Source organism: Camelus bactrianus, chromosome 34 (assembly GCF_048773025.1).
Source record: "Camelus bactrianus isolate YW-2024 breed Bactrian camel chromosome 34, ASM4877302v1, whole genome shotgun sequence".
NCBI classification, from domain to species: Eukaryota; Metazoa; Chordata; class Mammalia; order Artiodactyla; family Camelidae; genus Camelus; species Camelus bactrianus.
In genome coordinates this window covers 522,961-543,684 of record NC_133572.1, presented here as the reverse complement: position 1 = coordinate 543,684, position 20,724 = coordinate 522,961, and the positions used below count along the sequence as shown (strand labels likewise).

Genomic DNA, 20,724 nt, shown 5'->3' with positions numbered 1-20,724 from the left:
TGAAGCAGCAGTGATTTCAGGATGGAGTCTGCACTCCCACCACTGCACACAGAGCCGTGGCAATGGGGCGTCCGGGGGTCTCAGCCCCGGGCCCCTTCTCCTCCTCTGTCCCCGCCCAGCCCAGCGGCTCTGCCCACGACCCAGCCTCACCCATGCTCTGCCTTACCGGTGATCCGAATAAATGAGTTTGATTCCGATGAACCCAGGATGCTTTTCTGCAAACGCTCGAGCCACTTCCTCATATGTCCTCACCGACCACTCTAGGCTGTGAACCGTCCCATTCAGTTCGTACACCTGGGAGAGAAGTGTGACTCAGAGCTGAGCTGAGCAGAGCAGACCTCCGTCCCCAGCTGCCGACCATCTCCCAAACCAGGATGGACTTTGCAATTGCTTCCATCAATGCCTTCCACCGCCTCTGAGGTTGATCAGAAGGCCCAGCCCTGCCTGGGGTGATGCTCTCTGGTGCCAAGAGGCTTGGACGTCTCCCTCTCATTCATGGCTGGGTTGCTTGCATCTGGAGTGGTGCCTGGCATGTGGTCAGTGCTCAGTAAATGTGTGTGCAGCAGACGAGGAACAGGCCAGCGGAGGAGAGGATGCAAGCCAGAAAGAGTGGTCCAAGAGTCCACTTCCTGTCCCCACTCCTCCGCCCCCAAGGCAGGCCCCTGAGGTGGCCAGAGCCACTAGGAGGGACGCCAAGAATGACGTGGTCAGGGCAGAGCGGGAAGAGCCAGGGATGTACAGCAGGAGAGACAGAGGAAACACACGGTGGGTGGTGGGGACAGCCATTTTGCTTGTCCATCTCTGGGGTCCTGACAGGGGGTCAGAATGTGCTACCCCAAATCTGCCACTTTTGCATAAGGATTATTTCAAGCTGAAGGCAATTAAGAAGCGCAAATGCAGACAGAACTCCGTGCCCTCCTCCTGTCTGCCTGAAAGCAGGACATGTATTTCTGTTTGTGAGAGTGTCCGCCTTCCAGGAGAACAGCCCTGATCACTGGAGACAGAAGCTGGGCACCAAGACAGGTCTGAACAGACAAACCTCCTTAAAGTAACCCTCATCTTCTATTAGTTTCCCCCACATACTCATCTTCCCCCAATTTACTGCTCCTGGAAGCACAAACCCATTTTCCTGTGTACTGTCAATTCTCCACTGTTTATCACCATTTGTTAAAACAGTACATAAAAACCTGGTCTACCCACTTCTTTGGGTCTTCTTTTCCATGAAGGCCTCCACACACACAATTAAACGTCAACAGCAAATAAAATTTATATGCCTTTTCTCCTGTTACTGTGGCTATTGTCGGTTTAATTTGCAGGCTCCAAGAACAGAACCTAAGAGGGTAAAGGAAAAGTTACTTCTTTCCTTTCCTACTTAACCCAGGATTTTATAAAAGAGCTTTTCCTGTCACTAATCAAGGCACTCTAAGAATGTTCAAATCTTTGATGCTGTACCACAGCAGTTCTCGAAGTATGGCCAGGGAACCCCCGAGGGTCCCCTAGACTTTTGCAGGCTATCTACAAATTCAAAACTCTCTTCTTAAAAATTTTGAGATGTTATTTGTTTTTTTCACTCTCCCTCTCTCATGAGTATACAGAATTTTCCAGAATCTGCATCATATGTGACAATATTGCTCTGACAAATAAGTTTGTGTGCTTGTGTAGTCTTGTGTTTTAAACATTTCTCGGTTTTAATTTCTAGCACCGGTTATATTATACAGGATACAGTAGATAAAATCCACATAAACAAAAGCTCTTTGGGATCCTCAAAATTTTTTGAGTGTAAAAGTTTGAGAACCATTGTATTAACTCAATCCAAAATTATTCCTTGAAGTCATCTTGGCATTACCCGGACGACTTGCAGAAGGGAAGAACAGAAGTCTGCCCAGCGCCCTGACTGCTCTGTCACTACTGAGTCACCTGCCCAGACTCCTCAACCTCCGAGGGTGTGTCCGCGCAGTTTGATCGTCCCACCTCCCCTCTCACAGGACCAGAGTGGGAGCTCCATAAATAAGCCTCAAGACAGGTGCCGTCCACCTGCAGTCTTAAACGTGCTAAGCCCCAGGCGGCGTGTTTCAGGGCACAGAGGGGTGTCGGAGGGGGCAGTGGAGCAGTGCTCACAGAACAGAAGGGAGACAAAAGAGGAACCTTAAAAATATATCAACAACTGACAGTTCTGGCTAAAAGAAGACCCCCGGCAGATTAATCGAGAGCATGCACAGACATGCAAAAGATGCAACCGCAACCAAGGTCTGAGGGGCTGGCCCGCGGCAGCGGTTCCCTCCATGGATGCTGTCACTGGAGAAGCTGGGGCCCTGCTTTCGGGGTTCCCATCCCACTGCCAGTTCCCAGGGCTAGGAGGACAGAACCTCCTGGGGCTGAAGCCACCTCCAGAGGTTTTCCTGGTCTCCAGGCAACCAGTGAGTCACCACTGGGGCTGCCCAGGCCCTGAGCTCCTGGCTAGGACACTGCATTCCTAAGGGAAGCACCTAGGATGGAATCTGAATGCTCAAGAGTCCCCCACTTGCAGGAGCCCAGGAGCAGGAGACCTGCCCTGAGGTGAGACCCGCACCCCTCACAGCCTCACAGCCCATGTGGGAGAACAGGCTCCGAAGTCAGGTGTCAGAGGAAAGTTCTCAGCTGGTCTGGGGTTCCAGTCAGCCGTGGGGGTTCAGGCGCCAGTGAGATACAATGTATCTCAAAGCAATCATACCTCATAGGGTCGTTGCAAGGATCAAACTGAGTTAACATCTGTAAAGCACTTAGAAATGGTGACTAGTAATAATAGTGTTGTCATTGCCAACCTATCACCAGACGCGGGAAGACAACTCAGATCTGCAGCCCTCCTGGGAAGACGAGTCAGTAAGTAAGACCGGGGCCAGCTGTAAGCACCGACGGGGGCCTGGGGGTCATGGAAGACTCGGGGCACACACGCTGCTCTGTCCCTGCAACAAGCTCCCTCGAATTAAAAACACAGCAGACTCAACTTGGGTCGCCTCAGTCTTCACGTGTAGTGTGAGTAACCGTAAATTTGTGGACAAGTTACTCAAACTGCATGCCCCTTTCACAAACCAATGTAACTCCTGTTGTCTAAGAGATCATGGAATTACAGAGTTTTGAAGCTGGAAGGAACGGAAGGGAAGTGTGGGGGCACAGCGGCTGAAGGTCACACAGTTAGAAACTGGGACTCAGAAGTTCTGACTCCCGGTGCAATTAGCTCTCACCACTCAGGCTTTAGTCACTTAATAAGCGAACGCTTTCTATCAATCTCATTTAATCCTCAAAACTGCACTACTAGGTGGGTCTCATTTTACAAAGGAGGATTTTAGGCTTCAAAGGGGTACGAACCTCAGCCCTGCTCCCTGGCTGGAGTGGGGGGTGGAGGTGCGCTGAGCTTACACCTGGGCAGACTAATTAAGTCAGCATCCCTGGGGTGGGGCCCGGTTTTTCGACTTTCCCAGGTGATTCTCACGTACAATGCACCACTGGGCTGAAGAGCGCCTTTTTTGTCGATTTCACAGACTTGTCAACGACACAATTACAGCCTAACGTAGTTGGGCAAGTGCTGCTGTCAGGACGCTGCAGAGTGACACCAGTGACATGAAACACGGCCGCTACTGCAAACAGCCAGGTGGAATTTTTAATGAAGAATCCAGGAAAAAACCGTAGGGGTGGGCAGGGGGAGCAGGAGGACTGCTTGTCACACCAGTGACAGCAACCAAGGGACGGGAAGCAGCATCACGGGCTCCCTTTGCCCCCGATGTGTCCACACCCCCGCCCCCCAGGCCGCCCACGGGGGAGTGCCAGATGGGGAGCCCCTGCGGATAATCCTCCGGGGTCTCGGAGCAGCTTCACCCTGCAGGCTGGCCCGACCCAGTCCCGGCCTCCGATTCCGGCTGGGGGAAGGGATGGGGCCCAGGAGATAAGACCCGCCTAGCAACTGTTGCTAAGGGCGAGTGGCCTTTGTGATGGAGCGTTAGTGACACAATAGGAGGCAGGGCAGCCAGGATAGTCCATCAACACCATCCCAGGCCCTGAATTAGCCCCGCAAGCAGGGCGGGGAGGCCGCGGGCTCAGAAAAGAATTCCAGGGCAGACGTTTTAGTTGTTAATGTGCCGGTGGCTCCCCGGCTCCGGCTCTTGGGGGCGCGCGGCAAAGACTCTCTGCGGCTGGAGGCCTTTGTTCCAGGGTCAGCCCAGAACAAACGGGCAAGTCCCATCCCCCTCCCCCTTCCAGGAAGGCGGGCTGGGGGCCGGCGGGGAGGGGAGAGGCGGGCCGGGCAGTCCCGGGGTGGACCCCGGGGCCGCGCCCCCGCGAGGCGCGGCGAGCAGGGCCGGGGGAGGCTCTCCGCCCCTCCATCCTCGCCGCCCCCAAAGCTCCCCGCCCCTCCCCGCAAGGAGCCCCAGGGCCGAGACCGCGGGCACAAAGTGGCGGCAGGAAGCGACCCCCAGGCCCGGGAGCCCGGCAGGGAGCGCCTCTGAGCCCGCACGCGGCCGGCAGCCACGCCGTGCTGCCCGCGTGGCCCCGGCCAGGCTCCTCAGCCTCCCGCGCGCCTGTTCCCTCGTCTGTAAAACGCAGGTCGTGAGGCTCAAACGCGACAAAGCGCTTTGAAAAGGCCTTTCTCACAGCGTGGTCTGGGGCAGACCGTCCGCATCAGAACCGCGGCCGGCAGCGGTGGGGAGCGGGTGTAACTTGGCAGCTTCCGGGCCCAACCCGGGACCCCAGACTGGGAGTCCCGGGCAGTCGGGTCCCGACCGCACCTCCCAGTTGTTCACCTGTGCACCCACCATCCACAGGCGTGACTGTCACTACTGGAGCCCTGGAGGACACTGGCCACTCTGAAAGGGCTCACTGTCTAGCCGGGGCTGTCCCCTGCCCTGTGGGGACAACGCAACGGTGCTAGAAAGACCGGGATTCAGGAGGAGGAACGCGGTCCCAGGAAGGGGGTGAGGCGGGCCTGAGCCCGACCTGGGGGAGGATGGGGCGGAGCCCAGGCTGGGGGAGAGAAGGGGCTTCCAGGCCAAACCCGGGAACAGTGGCTCCGGGAAACGCCCTGTCCTCCGCCCTCCACAGGCCGGGCCGGCGCCAGCTCGCCTCTAACTGAGAGTCTTTCCTTAATAGAAGGTGGATGGACCCTGTCTTTGCTTTTAATTTGTGCCCTTAGTCACTCTGCTCACAAAACTGATGAAGTACTGAGGGGCAAAGGTCAGACCCGCTCCCTCTTCCCAAGAACTCAGAAATGCACGTCTGTGCTCTGTGTTAAGCCCGCAAAGGGCATCGGATCCTGGGGGAGAGGCACACCCTCCCCTGGGCCCACTTCCCAAGAACTCAGAAATGCACGTCTGTGCTCTGTGTTAAGCCCGCAAAGGGCATCGGATCCTGGGGGAGAGGCACACCCTCCCCTGGGCCCACCTTGAGGAGGTGTTAGCACGTCCAAGGACAAGGGCGTCAGTCCAGGGTGCACAGCAAGGAGAGGCAGAACCCGGGACCCCGGCAGCGTCGTCTGAGGTGGAGGGAGAGGCCCTGACTCAAGCCAGGAATGGCTGGTTCTCGGGGAGGGGAGGGGAGCGTCCTCCAGGACAGGGCCCTCCAACCTTGTAAGTCACACTAGAGTTGGTCTAGGATCTCAACCAGGATTTTAAAACGTATGAGACTCCAAATCCAAACATATTGGAGTTGCTGTACATGGCATGGTTTGCAGAAGCATTTCCTAGATGTGTAATCTTTGATCATCAATTTATTCTGGTACTTCTTTCCCCTGGGGAAAGGGTGGTAGCCTTTAGCAGATTTTCCAAGGTTAAGGACTCCTGTAGAACCTCGGCAGGGCTCTGGTTCCCCAAAGCCTCTCTGGCTATAATCTGGCTTCAGGAGAAGATAGGCTTTGCCTTCAAGAGAGAATTTACTCATCAGGAAGCACAGGTGCCTGGTCTGACTGATAATTTTATCTGAAAACTGCATTCTGACTTTCTTGTTTGTACAACTGTCTCTCATAAATCTGGTCAATGTGTGTCAGTCCTCTGGAGCCCTGTTACTTTTGGATGTACAGACAGTAAAATTTCTCAGCTTGTAAAGACTACAGAATATGATAACAACCAAATACTGCCACCCTGTGGGCCCTGCCACGGACTCAAAGTCAGTCACCAAGGCCTTGGAGCACTCGAGAATTTGGACCAATAGTCAGACCAATGTGGGTAGCGCAGGGGGAGTATTCTCAGCTGGACATAACATCCACTCCCATGAAACATGCAGGCAACACTGCGTAGCCTCTTCAAATAACACCCGCTCAAACAGTCCAGCCTCTGTAATCCAATCAAGTCTTTCTCAACTGTAGCCCAAGGTCAGCTCCATCTGTGTATGGGTTTTGGTGCCACAGCTCATGGGGCTCCTGCACCAAGGGGTCCACCCCAGCCATTTGACCCAGTCCTCTGCAAAAGGCCTTGGGTCCCCAGCGAGGGGTCCAGCCAAGGAACCCAGGCCTTTCCATCAATCTTTAACTCGTTAATCAGCCTGACTGTTGCCCCAGGCAGTTGCTGGTGGGGTCACTCAGTGTAACCCCTACCTTCTGGCCTTTAAATTTCTCCGAACTGGAATAAATAGAAGGGACTTGTTTGGGGCCCTTTTATGCTGCCGGGAGCCAGTAGGGGTCCCTGGGGCCCACCCAACCTTAGGCAGTGCTGTATCAGAACCTTTGTTTTAACGCCATCAATGTCCGTTTTATTCAAACCATTTAATAGCCATCTCAAGATTCCCACCTGCTGGGACAAGTCCTGCAACTTTACTGACTCCTGAGAAATGTTCCCCCTGTTGGAAAAGGTTCCCTGACTTTTCCCTTCCTCCGGCTCCCTTGTTAATTAACTGAATGCTTTCCATTAGCGTCTGTAAGACCCAGGAGGGGAAGACAGATCACAAATTCCGTAAGGCCCCCCAGCCATTGTGTGTGTTTGAGTTAAGGTTCCCTTGCTTTGAATCCACCTTTAGTTTGACTTTAACATTGGCACCAATAAAACAGGTGATTACAATGAGAGCTGTCTGAAAAATTTACCAATTTTGAAGTCTTTCCGGTTCAGAGGATCCATCCTCTGGCCCTTGATCTCAATAGCGACTCAAACCAACAAGGCTTTGTTTATGGCTGAAACACGGACAAAGGAGGTGTCCCGGAGAGTGCAAAGGACGCAGCCTCACCAGATCCAGAATGTTCCCTCTCAAGGATGGTCTAAGAAAGGGCATTCGCTCACAGGTGAAGGCTGGGATGACAGTTCCCTGGTGGATGGGGACCCCTGGTGACTAACTCTCCTGAGAGCCGGCGCAGCTGGACAGAGTGCCAGGTGCAAGTCCAGGCTGTCACCTGTGCCTCTGACCAGCCGGCCACAGCCCGGAGCCCCAGTCTAACCGGGTCTAGTCTAGACTGGCTGCGAAAGCACTGGTACTTGCACCTCCCAGATGGCAGAGACCAGAGCGAGTGTCCTCACTGGTCGATGGCCAAGCTCTCAAGACACAGAACAAGACGGAAGGAGAAGCAATGAGGCCGCTGGTTTTCGTCCTTATGACACAAAGAACAGTGGCATCTCTGGGAGGCAAGGCCCAGCGGGCCAAGCATTCTCTATCCGGTTTACCAACTGTGGACCCTAAGACCACAGAACCAGCTCCACAAATATTCTGTCCTGCTAATCCAATTTTAGAAAAGAGAAAAAGGACTCTCAGCCCTCCAGTTTCCAGCAGACCCAGCAGGCAGAGATCAGGGAGACTGACTGATGCAGTAAGCAAGGACTCTCGCCTTCCGCTGTCCCAGGACCCCTGAGCTGCAGCGGCCTCGGGGCCAGGAGGACCAGCCAGTAAAGCTGGATCCAGCCGCCTGCCCCAGCTGTTGGGGAGGCAGAAATCTTCCTCTCCCTTCTAGTTCTAGGTCCTTCTGGCTGGTCTAAGAATTAAATTGACCTGAGACATGAACAGGAGAAAACCAAGCAAGCAAACGTTTAATAACACCTCTGTGCGGGAGAGACCCAGGAAAACTGAGACTGACCGAGGCGGCTGCAGCCCCCACCTTCAACACCATCTTCAGCTAAAGACAAAAGGGGACGTTGAGGCGGGAGGTTTGAGACTTCAAAGGGGAGGAAGGCAATTCACAAGGAGATAAAAAGCAAATGTTTGGCCAACAAATGTTCACTGGGACAGCGGGGCTCAGGGAGGACTCAGGTCTCCAGGCCCAGGCCCTGCTGCCTCCTCACCCCAGGCCATGTTTGGAGGACAGTTCTGCTGAAGGCACCCCTCAGGGAGCAGGCCCCGGCCTCAGTTCTTCTGGGCACTTGTGGCGAAGGTCAAGGCTCTTCCTGGTCTCTCAGGCCCTGACTGTTTTGGCTCGAAATAATCCACGAACCACAGATATGCTGGGTGGGAGGCTGCGCTCCCCTGCATGCAGGGTGAGGAGAGCTCTACCCAAAGGACGCTGAAAACCTTTAACCCAGGGGAGGGTATAGCTTTAACAGTAGAGAGCATGCTTAGCACGCACAAGGTCTTGGGTTCAATCCCTGAAACCTCCGTGAAAAAAAAAGGTCTGGTCTGCGTAGTGAACAGAAATAAATCTAATATTTCTAAAGAACAAAACAAAACAAAAAACTAACACATCACACTCTTGTGAGCCCCCCGAAGCTGCCTCTCACACAACAGCCCATCCCCTGGCTCCCCCAGACTCCTCTGGGAAGTCCTCAGAGACTGGAGGGTCTGGAAGGACCCAACCTGAGCAGCGCCTGACCCGCCGGCCCCTCACGGGACGCCTCCGCCAGCTGGAGCCCACGCCCCTCCAGCTGAAGTCTGCAAAGACCCCGTCGCCCTTTGCTTCGGGTGAAAATGCAAGGTCCTAGTCAGTGACTTTTTTCATATTTTGACATTTGGGGTATTTTTGCACTCTGCCTGATCTTTTCCCATTTCTTTCTCCTTGACCTTTCTTCCTCAAAATCAAATCAGCAAAGCCGTCTCTTACCTCCCTGGATGCTTTCAGGGCCCCTTTCTCAGCTTACTCTGGAAGAGGCCCCCCTCCTGCCCCCATCCCCCCTCATCCAGGGACACCCCTCCAGTGGCCTCACCTCAAGCTTCTCTCCCAAGCAGCTCTGCTTCTGGTGAATCGCCCCGTCTTCCCTGGGCAGCCACCTCAGGCCCCCTGCCTCTACCCCCACCCCCGAGCCCTCCAGCTCAGGTTTCCTTGCTCCTGTGGCCCCCGGGAAGCCCAGGGCCCCTCAGGGTGAAGCCATACTGGCTGGGGGGCCCCTGGCCCTGCCGGAGCAAGGGGACAGGGCAGCTCACCGGGAACAGCGTGGTCCTGAGCTCCAGGTAGAGCACGTTGTCCTGGTAGAACTCCTCCAGGCCACGGAAGATATAGTCTCTGAACACTGGTGCATGGTTCACGAGGCCGGAGAGCGACAAGAAGATGGTTTGAAACTTGGCCCAGACCATGTCTTGGTTTGCGTAGGTCACCTGGGGGCTCTCGGTCACAAGGGTGAAACTTCTCAGCAGGCTGCTGGGACACAAAGAGGGCGGGGGCGTGCTGCAGGCCATGCCTCCAGGCCCCGCAGGACTCGGGCCCCCTGACTTCTCCCACCCGGAAGCCAGCAGGGAGGAGAGGCCAAGGGAAGCTTCTGGGCTCCTGGATGGAGGCCCCCTGCCCCAGGACCCGCCGTGTGCTCCCCAGGAGACAGCTCATGGGATGTGCACCCGCTCTCCTGCTCCCTGGGCCTCTTAGCCAGGCCGACTCCCCGGAAGTGACGTCCCAGACCAAGCTCTCCTTGGAGAGTGTTACACACTGAGTTGTGTCCCCAGAGTTCGTATGTTGAACCCTAACTCCCAGTGTGACTGAGTGTGGAAGTGGGGCCTTTAAGGAAGTAACTGAGGTCAAATGAGGTCAGTAAGAGTGGAGCCTGAGACCCCAGGAGTGCACCCAGCCAAGGAGGGAGGCCTGGGAGGGCCTGCCTGCACCCTGGCCTTGGACGTCAGCTCCCAGAGCTGTGACCAAGCGGATTCCTATCGTTTAAGCTGCCAGTCTGTGGTGTTCCATCTCGGTCGCCCCAGCCGACTAGCACGGGGCTCAGATGGAGACCACTCCGGACTTGGCAGGGAGGGACCCAGGTTCACATCCCTGCTGAGCTGCTCTCGAGCTGCACGGCCTCGGTAACCTCCTTAACCATGCTGAGCTGCGTGTTCTCCTTCATAAAGGAAATACTTCGTGAAAGCCCGCTGTGGCTGCTTCTCCAACTGCAATAAACATTACGTGTAATGTTACTATGCATTTTGTTAGGAAGCTGCCCATCGTGTTTTCAAGCTGTTTCATTCACCACTGGGCTCTCAGGGCTCCAGGAAAGGGGACCCTCTTCTTCCTGGTCCTACTGAGGGTCTGGACAAATCCCATTCAAAGCAGCAGCTGTGTTGCTGATCAAATCGGATTTTAAACATACCAGGAGCTCGCTATGGACAGGAAAGGTGTTGAGTGCCTTGGTGAAGCAAATCTCATAAAGTTAACAGAAAGCCTCGTGATATTTTTAAGGCCAGATGTTTATGTAAGGGTCTATCCCTGGGAGACGCCACACGCCTCCCCTACCTGCAACAGGTGCTCGAAGTCCTCCTCCCGAACCCACCTCTGGTCAAACTCAGTGACGTTCTGCAGCCCCTTTCGAACTTTCTCCAGCAAAACCCACTCGGAACATTCTGCTGGCTCCGGTTTCGGGGGGCTTGGGTGAGCAAATCTGAACAGCATGGTCCCCTTCCGGGTGTGGCAGAAGTAGCAGTGGGGCCTGTAGGTGACATTTTTCACCAGCCAGTCCATACTCACGATGCCAAAGTCATGGACGTGTAAGGCCGCCCCTGAAAGAGAGGAGGGCGGGGGGTGGAGTGAGCTGGTGGGGCCCAGACTTAGGGGCCGGGGGGCTGAGAGGGCAGTGGAGACAAGAAAGGGGACACACAGGGTTTGCAGTTTCTTGGGAACCCAGGACCCTGTCCTCTGCAGCTCGGAGCTCGCCCATCTGCCTGTGTCCTCCAGGGCGCCCGCTAACTTCTGGCTCAGGGTTAAGAGTTAGAAGCCCTGGGTGGTCTCAATCCAGAAAGGCCACACCACCGGAGGCTTGGAATCCAGTGCGTCTGGCTCTGCACTGGGAACCCCACCTCCAGAGGCTGCGAGGAAGGGAGTGACAAGGGCCCCGCCCGCCCTCCCACAGCGGGTCCCACCATGTCCTGGTTCTCTCACCCCGCTCCCCCAGGCCCCACCCGCCGCCTCCTGCTTCCTGCAGGCTTCGCCATTTGAGGCCCCTTGTGGTCTAAATCTTACGTTCTCCATCAACTCCTCACAGCTTTTACACTCTCTGATATCTGTAATACTAAAAACAAAAGTAGGAAAGTCCTTAGAGCGGCAAACTGCTGTTTCTGTGTGCAGGACAGTAATCACTCCACTGTTCACAGCAATGTGTTGATGCTACAGCCATAAACTACAGGAAGCGCATTCCTCCAGCACGTGTCCTGTTAGGTAGCTTAGCCCCTGGAGAAGGCTAGAACGGTTCTCGGGGTAACGGTTCCCAGCCCCTACGGGAGTGACCACCGGTGCCCGGGCCCGTTCCCTGCCGTCTCTGAGGCCGAGGCCCCCGGAGTTCAGGGCTGGCGTCCTCCGGGGCGCGCAGCAGCCGGTGGAGTCTCTGCCCCACGTCAGCCGGGCCCGCCGGGCCCACGTTCAGTGCCCCCACCTTCCGCGCCCTGAGACACCCCCCCCCACCGCTACCTTTCGGCATCTTCTGCAGGACCCGGAACACCGCACTCCGCTCCACGAGGCGCTTGGCCTGGAAGAAGTGCATGCTGGGCGGGAAGGTCCCGGTCTGCGCCGCTTCCAGCATCTCAGCCTCCTTGAGGGCCCGGAGCCTCTGGTCCGCCAGTTGCTCCTCCTCCTCCAGCACCAGCAGGCCCCCTACCCGCATCGCCTTCTCTCGTGTCAGCAGCTGGTCCCGCGCTGGGTCTCTGGACGCGGCCGAGCCGAGGGCAGACACGGCCAGGGCCAGCAGCAGGGAGGGCAGGGCACGTGGCGCTGGCATCCGGATGCCTGAGAGGGGGCCTCTCAGACGGAGACCTGGGCAGGCTGGGTGCGAAATGTGCAGGGTTAGGCGCGGAACCGAGCCCCTCCTTGCACCCTGCTAGACTACGCTTCTCCGAGACCCCAGAGAGGGAGCCTCTGGGTACAGACAAGGGGGGTCCCGCAGCAAAGGTCACTGTGAGGCCTCCCAGCCAGGAGCTTGTCCTCAGCAAGGCCTGCTCATCATAGAGGAAGACACTGCAACCAGGTTGTTAGTGTTTCACTTTTAAATATAACCAGAGCAGAGGGTATAGCTCACCGGAGAGGGCGCGCTTAGCAGGAGGCCCTGGGTTCCATCCCCAGTACTTTCATTAAAGCAAATATATAAATAAGTAAATAAATAAACCTAATTACCCCCCCAAAAAAGACCAACAAACTTTAAAATTTTTAACATATATATATATATATGTAGCCAGAGAGCAGAGGATCGAGGCTCATGGAGAAACATGACAAAAAACAAAAAACAAAAACAAAACTAACACAGAAGGAACTAGTACAGGAAATGAAAGTTCAGTAGAAGTGTAACAAATAGCCTCACAGAGACGAGAAAAGACGTGTCCATGAAACAGGAACAAGGCGGTGTAGAAAAGTAAGCAGAATGAGAGAGCGCTTTTACAAACTACAAACACGAGCGCTGGAAGTTTTTAAGTGTACCAGCAACTTTAAGAGATGGAACTGAAGAAACCGTTTTAGAAAGTAGGTCAAAGTAGGAGAGAAGGAGATGAGATAGTTATTGGTTCAGGAAATCCAACCCCCAGATGTCAGACATTTCAGAAGGAAAAAGAAAAGCTGCGGGGAAGAGAAGGAAATAAGTCATACAAGAACCTGTCCCAGAACGGAGACCTGCAGCCCTGCAGGAGAAGACTGGCTGTGGACGCGGCACAGCCGCTTACTCAGCAGTGACGTGTGTCGTGGTGTTCCAGAGAATCAGCATCAGGGGTTCTCGAAGCTTCCCGAGGGCGGCTGCCCAGGCTGGCCGCGCGCAGGGATTCAGGGAGGAGGGAGGGACCCCCCTGCATGTGGCACCTGAACTGTCTGAATCACACTTGGGGTTGTCTTCTGCACACGGGACAGTGTGACACTTTCCACCAGAAAGAATCTGGACGGTTCATGAGGAGGCCCCAGGCACAGCCCCATATTACCACGTCTTTGTGAGACTTTGGGCAAATCACCGCATGTCTCATCTGCAAAACAACGTGAACTGGACAAGATCAGGAGTTCTCGAAATGTGATACGTATGGAAAAAAATCTAAAAGAAAGTTAACTTTTTGTTTGCTTTTTTTGGGAGGTGGTAATTAGATTTATTTATTTTTAATGGAGGTACTGGAGATTGAACCCAGGACCTCGTGCAGGCTAAGCACACAATCTACCACCGAGCTATACCCTCCTCCCCAAAGCAAGTTAATTTAAAGAATAATATTAAGTAAACAGAGATACAGGGACATAACAAAAATGGAATGTGTGGTAATCTCTGGGGCATGTCATATCCAGGGTTAGCATTCAGTTATTCTGTGTATCTTTTTTATTCAAGTATTTCATCAGACTCCAGGAGGGAGTTTTAAGGAACCAGATGGCCGTTCCCTGGGCCGGCGGTGTGGCAGCCTGAATCTGAGGGTCCCTGTGACCTCACCCGGTCCTTGAACCTCTCCTCAGAGGACAGTGTCTGCCGAAAGTGAAATCTCTGGGCAGGAAGACGTCACGGTGCCATCTCCCCTGCCCCCATGGCGTCCTCCAGCAAGGGCCCTGCCCCTTGTCCCCTCTCCCCAGTGACCTGTAACACGGGCCACCAGCCTCCAAAACCTCGCACTCCATCCCCTCTGAGGGCCCCCGAGCATCGTGTGGCCGGCAGCTGGGGCTCCTCCTGGCTGCCAGACAGAAGTGTGTCTGGAGCTGGTTGGCCCGGCCCAGCCACGCAGGAGGGAACACCAATCGTCCCTGCCACCTGCCTGAGGTGTCAATTCACCTCCTCTTGCTCCCAGGCCTCGCTTTTGCTTCTAAAAGAAGGTGCATGATAACTCGACAAATATACTCGTCTATTTCCAGATGGAGGAAGGAACTTGCACGTCTGTGCCTTTGAGGGAAGTCCCCAGGCCCAGAGCCCCTTGTCACACCTACCGGAAGGGCCCCCCGGTGAGCGACAGCGCCCCCCCCCGCCCCCGCCCCGCCCGGGCCGTTACCTCGAGCGGCTCCGGAGGCTGTGACTGCTGGCCGGTCCCCCCGCCGCTCTGCTGGGGGCGGCCGGCGGGCCCTTCACTTTCCCGTGTGGTTTCACTTCCCCTGGCCCGGCGGCCTCCGAGCGCGGGCACGTGCTCGCCCTTCCGCGGGTCCGTGTGCGCGCGGTGCGCGCGCGCGCCTGTGTCTGGGGTTACCCGCGTCGTCAGGTCCTGCGAGTCTGTGGGCTGCGCTCCCTCGCAGGGAGGTTGGAAGTGGCTGTGTCGTGGGTTTTGTAGGATCCAGAACACAGTTCTGGGCCTCACGGACCACCAGGAGGCACTCCAGAACCGGCTCGTGAACTGTGGGAAGCGCCCCCGCAAAAGCAATGGTGAATCGTGGGCCAACCCACTGGATGGAGAGGGACAAGCAGAGGTAATGACAGGTAAACATTTCCGGGGGACTCGGGGACGTGGGGACAGGACAGCGGAGGGGCGGGAGGTGGGGACCTCAGGGGCTGTGGGGAGCAGCGGGAAGGCGGGGGACAGCGGCGCCAGCAGGGAGAGTGGAGTGGATGCAGCACTGGTGCCGGCGTCGAGGTCAGGCCTGGCCACGCAGAGCTGTGTGGCCGCGGCCATGGCACTGAAACTCTCTGTACTGCCGTCTCCTGGGCTGAAAATGAAGATGGCAAAGCAGGGCTGCCGGGCTGCCCTGGGCTCGGTGCGGAGGGCCTGCCTGGAGCAGAACACGGTCTCAGTACTCAGTGACACTGCTACTGGAAGTCAATACTGTGACACACCCGTGGTCACCGGTACAGCCTCCGTGCCATGCAGACGGTCCACGAACTGCCCTGCCGCCCACCTTCCCAGCCCTCCCACTGCCTTCTGCCCCAGGTCACACACAAAGCCACGTCTCCTAGTCCGTGGGAACCCCGGGACCCTTGTCACCACTCCAAGAAGTAAGAGGGCCATCGGCGTACAGAGCAAGAAGAAATTCAAAAGTGAAAACAGACTGGAATTAGAAACTCCCCGATCAAGAGTAATTTTTTTTTAATTAGAGGAATCAGAAGGACAAGCAAGTAGTAAAGAAAAACTAGGATTAAAGCTGGCGGTCAGAGGGCAGGCCGCCAACTCTGAGCAGCACTCGTCTGAAGGTTGAAGAAACACCAGGGCAGGGCTGAAGACGAAGCTTTTCTGTCCAAAAGCTCTGGTTAAAAGTAGGGCCTAGTTTTCACATCTCAAAAGCTTGGCTCTGGGGCCTGCACTCGGCCTGCCGTGGGGCTGCAGAACCCACATGCACTGGGGGAGCGGGGACTGGCCGCGGGCCTGACAGAGCCGGGAACGGGGCAGCTGGGCAGGGTCAGACGCGGGGGTCCCCGCTGAGGTGCCCGCGGCCCTGCCTGCACTCACTCCTCACACGGCTCTTCCGTCCCCCCTGCCCGCGGCTAACCTGCTCCTTCCAGCAGGTCTTTCCTCCAGAGGTCCCCTCCTCTAAAGTGTCCCTTCTTATTGACTGAGGACTGAGGAACCAGTGACCAAACTTGCAAGGAATGGGGTCCTCAGAGAGCTGGTCGAGCGTCCTCTGGGTTGGGGCGCATTTGTAAGTGCACGGACTGATTTCCAGCATGGTGGCAGGCCACGCCCGTGGACTACCCCGGCTCCCCTCCTGAAGCCACTGAACGACAGCGAGAGAAGTTGTCGTGGTTTTAAGCATGTGTTCACCAGGATGAAGAAAACTGGAATGGGGAAAACAGCGAAATGTTTTGGAAGCTGGTACACAGATGAACAAGTGCTGAAAACCTGGAAGTCTCAGAACAGCCGGATCTGTTTTCTCAGCAGCGAGGCCAACAAATAACCCGGCTGCCTCCAAAAGTAGGGGTGGAAATGGGTCCCAGACCGGGGGGGGGGGGGGGGGGGCAACGCAGAGCCTTTCAAAGGAGAACAGCCAAGCAAGTCAGACCATTAAAAGCAAAACATTCCAGAGCCTCGGACAGCCTCCCACCGTCCCTTCCGCAGAGCACCCCAGGCCCGTTTTCAGAAAAGGTAGCTGTTTCTGGCCTCCTTAAGGACGGGGGTGCCACACTACAAACGAAGGTGTTACTGAGATTTTGCACGTTGCGCACTGAGTCTCCTGACCGTGCTCCCCAGAAACAGGCAGCGCCCGCAGCCTGGAAAAGAAAAGCCGGGGAAAAGACCTGCGACCCCGCCAGCGATTTGCTAGACGCCGCGCAGACCCGTGTGCACAGCAGCCTCCCTCCTGTGAGCGCCGGCCTGTGGGCAGCCTGGCCTTTGTCCTAGCGCACCTTCCGTGGACACTGACCGTCACTCGGGCCCCGGCATCCTGCCTCCAGTCACCGACACACACTTGGCAGGCCCCACGTTACCTCTGCACTCTCCGTAATGGTTTTGCTCCATTCTTATTTTTCCTTTCCCGTTTTCTGGGGAGAGGGGCCCTTTTTCTTATTAACCTGCCTGGGGTCTCCCCTCTGGCTGGTTCAGGGATTCATCACCCATCACTCTGCCTTCAGTGTGGCTTCTGAATCCAAAGACAAGAAGCAGCCCTTGGTGACTTGTGTACACGTTGGCTGGCATTTTCTCTTTGCAGACGTGGGGCCTGAGCCTTCCTGGAGTGAAGAACTTTCATCACCATCTGCTGACAGGGCATCGGGTGGGGGACCCGGCTGTTCTGGAGAGGAGCTGTCCCCTGCAGGAGGGGAGGAACAGGGCCAGCCGCCCAGAAACCTAGACCTCCCTGGCTGAGCGCTTCTGGCACCGAGGAGTCCACTTTATCTGAGGCCCAAGCTTCTCCAGGACTGTCCCCTCCCTGGGGGAGAGGCTTTCAGGAAGCAAGGCAGCGCACGTCCCTTCTTGTTTAAAAACCCTCCAGAAGTCCCCCCGTGGCACCCCACCATTCTCACCCTTCACTCCACAGTGTCCCGAGAGTCCTGAATTCCAGCCGTTTCCCAGACGGGCCCAGATCCCCGACCCCAGGCCTCTGCACGAGTCCCCTGAGCCTGGAAAGTTCTTCCTCCCCTTCCCACCAACTCCCACTTTCCAATCTCAGCCTAGACTTCCTTTTCTCTAGAAGTCCCCACCCCTCCTGAGGGACAAAGACCAGCTCAGGGGCTGGTCAGGGGCCCCTCCTGGGCTCAGCACCCCCGGTACCTGTGTTTATAGAAGGATGCATCTCCTCTGAGGACAGAGACTGTTCCGGGCCCCTCCGTCAGCTTGTTCACTGGACAACGGACCAGTGAATCCAGCTGCAGGGGGTCCTTACCCCTCCCAGTTCTTGTCACCGAGGGGCCTCAGGAGGAGGGCACAGGACCCTGCGTGGACAGGCCTTGTTCCCTGACTTAAGCAGGTCTTTTAGCCCCAAAGTGCATTTCCTGACCCTGTTCTAAACCTCTCTGCCTCCTCTGTATCCCCAAGCCCCCAATCTGTGCCCACTCAGGAGGGAGAGGTGTCCGAGCGGGGAGAGGGGGGCTCCCCGGCAGGCGAAAGGGACAGCAGTGGGGGCAGAGGGGGCCCCCTTTGTGCTGTGTTCTGTGCCCCCGTGCACCTCGCACTGCTGTGCAGGCCCCATCACTGTCGCTGTTGTCCAAGAAGCTGACACGGAGGTCCCAGGGGTTCAATAACCAGCCCAGGCGGCTCGTCCTGCAGCTTCCAAGAGGTGGGACCAGGTGAAAACAGCAGTGAGGGCCCTCACGGTGAGCACAGCCCGCGACGGGCACCACCACCTGTCACCCGCACGGTGGGCGGGCAGTCCGTCCGGTCCGTGTGACAGGTGAGGGCCTCAACGCGGAGATGTTCGTAGACTCCATCCGGATTCCACGGCAAGTGGTGAGCCTGAGGGTGCAGTACCCTTCCCTCCCTTGACTCTCCCTGGGGAGCAAGCAGGCGTGTGGAACGGGGATAAAGTGCCTGAGGGCCCACGCGCGTGGGGGCAGGCAATGTGCAGGGCGGAGGGTCCTGGACCAGGACCCCACTCGGGCCTCGGTCTCACTCATCCGGAGGCCAGGATCGCGTCACACTCCTCCTCACTCTGCAGAGTGGACTGGCGGGCGGTGCCCACACACGCGTGCCCTCCCCTCCTCCCTGGACACTGCCCCACGCCCTCCCGCCCCGGCTGCCCAGGGGCCAGCATCAGCTTTCCAACCCTCCACCCACACACCCAGACAGCCCTCTTGCCCGCTGGTCCCGGCCCTCGGGCTCTCAGCCTGGACCGCAGGTAAGGTCACCTGGGAGGTTTCAGGAACCACAGCCCTCTAGGCCACACCCCAGACCAGTTAAATCTGCTTCTCTGGGCTGGGGACATGGCTGCTGGTGGGGTTTATTTTTTAACTTCTCTAATGGTTCTTAAGTGCAATCAGGGGTGAAAACTACTGCATTTCAGGAGCTGGGTCCCTGTGAAAAAGAAATAGCAGTTTATGGCATTATCTGCACACACGAAAAGACCCAAATTCCTGGGAGGGGAGCTGCCAGGACCCTGGTGAGAAAAGAGGGGGCCCCGGCCCACCCACCAAGGCAGCCCACGCTGCATGGTGCAGCTTCTGTCCCGACGCCCACACCCTGTCCTGACTCCTCCCCGAGTTTCAAAGAGAGAAGCTGAGGTCTGCAGGAAGAAAACAGTCGGGGCCGCGGTGCTTGGGAAGTTCCCAGCTGAGACTACGCTTCTCCAGGCCTGTCCACACGAAGGAGGGCAGAGGCGGGGGACAAAACGGACAGGGCTCAGAATAAATCTGCCACTAGCAGCCACTTCCCGAGTCCTACCAAAGACCTTGTAACGCTGGCCCAGCCTGTCGGTCAGACCGGCGACCACGTGGGCTCCGGGTCAGGGCGTGAGGGTCGGGCTGCCTGCAGGCGCCCACTAACCCCCCACTAACCAAGACCCTGCATTTGCACCTGGAATTGTTCTATAGGTATGCCAGGCCAACCTCCCAGGCAACTCTCCTCTTCCCCCAGCGCAGATGTAGAGATTTGGGGTGACTCCACCCCCAAACATAGAACCTGGCGAGGCCCGTGTTAAAATGTAAATGCGAGGGCCTTAAATATTTTTAAAGTCGTAATGCAAGAAACAGATGGCCCAGGGGCCAAAGGGGTTGCCTTTTAAATGCAAACGACAATAATGAATTTTTAAGTGCGATCATTGTCAGGGTGATGGGCTGACTCAGGCTGGAGGGAAGGGACCAACTGGGTGGGCCACTGCTTTACTGAAAAAAAAACGAAAACAAAGACCCACACGGGCAGAGAAAAAAAAACGAAAGGGGACGCAAGAGCCCAGGAGAGTTGATAGAAAGTTCCAGGGGCCGGCCAGGGAGTCAGAGGGCCAGGTTCCTGGGGTCTGTGGCCAGAAAACCAGGGGTCGTCCGGGAGAGAAGTAGGCCCAGAACCACCAGCTCAGAAGCCTGAACTCAAAGCCGATGGGAGAGCAGCGGGCGTCTCCCTCCAGGGCCCCCTGCGCCCACACCCCAGCTCCTCCTGAGACAGGAGGGGAGGGGGCAGGGCACAGCCACTCAAGGAAGGACAGCAATTTAACACCAAAATGGCGGAAGATTCACCAAAATGGCGGAAGACTCAACTCCCAGTTGGCCTTGAGGATTGAGAGGTTTAACTTCTAGCAGACCTTGAGCTTGTTATACGCTCACTGTAACAGTGTGATAAACAACATGCCCGCAGGCGCCGCGACAGCCCCAGGGCTGACCGCAAAAGGCCAAGGAACGGGCGTGGCCCAGTCCCTGGGATTCCCAGCCCCTTCCCCAGGGCGGTTGGATTGATCCCACCTGTAGGCGTGTGACGCTACTGAGCCCAGAGGAACTGGCAACACCACGCCTAGAGGCCTTTCTCGCTCCCTCCCCTTCGGAGACGCCTGCCCTCTTCTGTGTGTCTCTGTGGAGTGTGCGCCTGCTTTCACTCTGACCTGAGCACCCAGCCCCCACACCTCTTTCCTGGCCTTTCTCCTGCCTTACACTCTATGCAGCGCGTCTCTCTCTAAATAAATCTACCTTACCTCAACGGTGGCCTGCACTTGAATTCTTTCCTGTGCGAAGCCAAGGACCCACACCCGGCAGGGCACGTCCCAGGGGCTCAGCCGAGACCTGGGACTCGGCCCTCCTCACGCCCCACACCCGTTTTCCTGCATCACTCTTCCCTACAATGTGTTCCAGGGCAGCTTCCTGACGGCGGGCGACGGTCCCAGCGTCCAGCACGTCCTGAATCCGTGCCCCTTCCCTCTGCTGTCCTGGACTCCTTGGTTCGTTCATGCACACTGCAGGCCACGCGTCCTTGGAAGTGGTGTTCCGTGGTTGAAGGTCTACTCAGGAGATACTGCTCCAGGCTGCAGACAAGGCTGTAATCCAAGGAGGCTTGTGATTGTCAACTGCAGAAGGTTTTTAAAAATGCGAGAGGAGTTTGGGTGCTTAGTTCAGATCTTCTGTGGTCGGGCAGATGCTGGCCACGTAAGACACAGATGCCCCTGGGAAA

At 56.6% G+C, this 20,724-nt stretch overlaps 1 protein-coding gene across 7 annotated transcripts in view; it reads right to left on the bottom strand.

Annotated features, from left to right (window-relative positions):
- The window catches only part of ADA2 (adenosine deaminase 2), a 41,417-nt gene that overhangs the window by 6,102 nt on the left and 14,591 nt on the right, over positions 1-20,724 (bottom strand). For 2 of the 7 annotated variants that reach the window (XM_074357547.1, XM_045524093.2), the window contains 4 exons: positions 11,750-12,100; positions 10,620-10,845; positions 9,295-9,508; positions 167-294 (listed from right to left, as the gene is read on the bottom strand). In XM_074357547.1, the coding sequence (XP_074213648.1) occupies positions 167-294; positions 9,295-9,508; positions 10,620-10,845; positions 11,750-12,056 (875 nt within the window). In that variant the 5' untranslated portion in view covers positions 12,057-12,100. Of the gene's footprint in view, positions 1-166; positions 295-9,294; positions 9,509-10,619; positions 10,846-10,943; positions 11,188-11,749; positions 12,101-12,353; positions 14,249-14,271; positions 20,008-20,724 lie in introns of those variants that run through there. The other 5 variants (XM_074357545.1, XM_074357548.1, XM_074357546.1 and 2 more) reach the window with 5 other exon arrangements.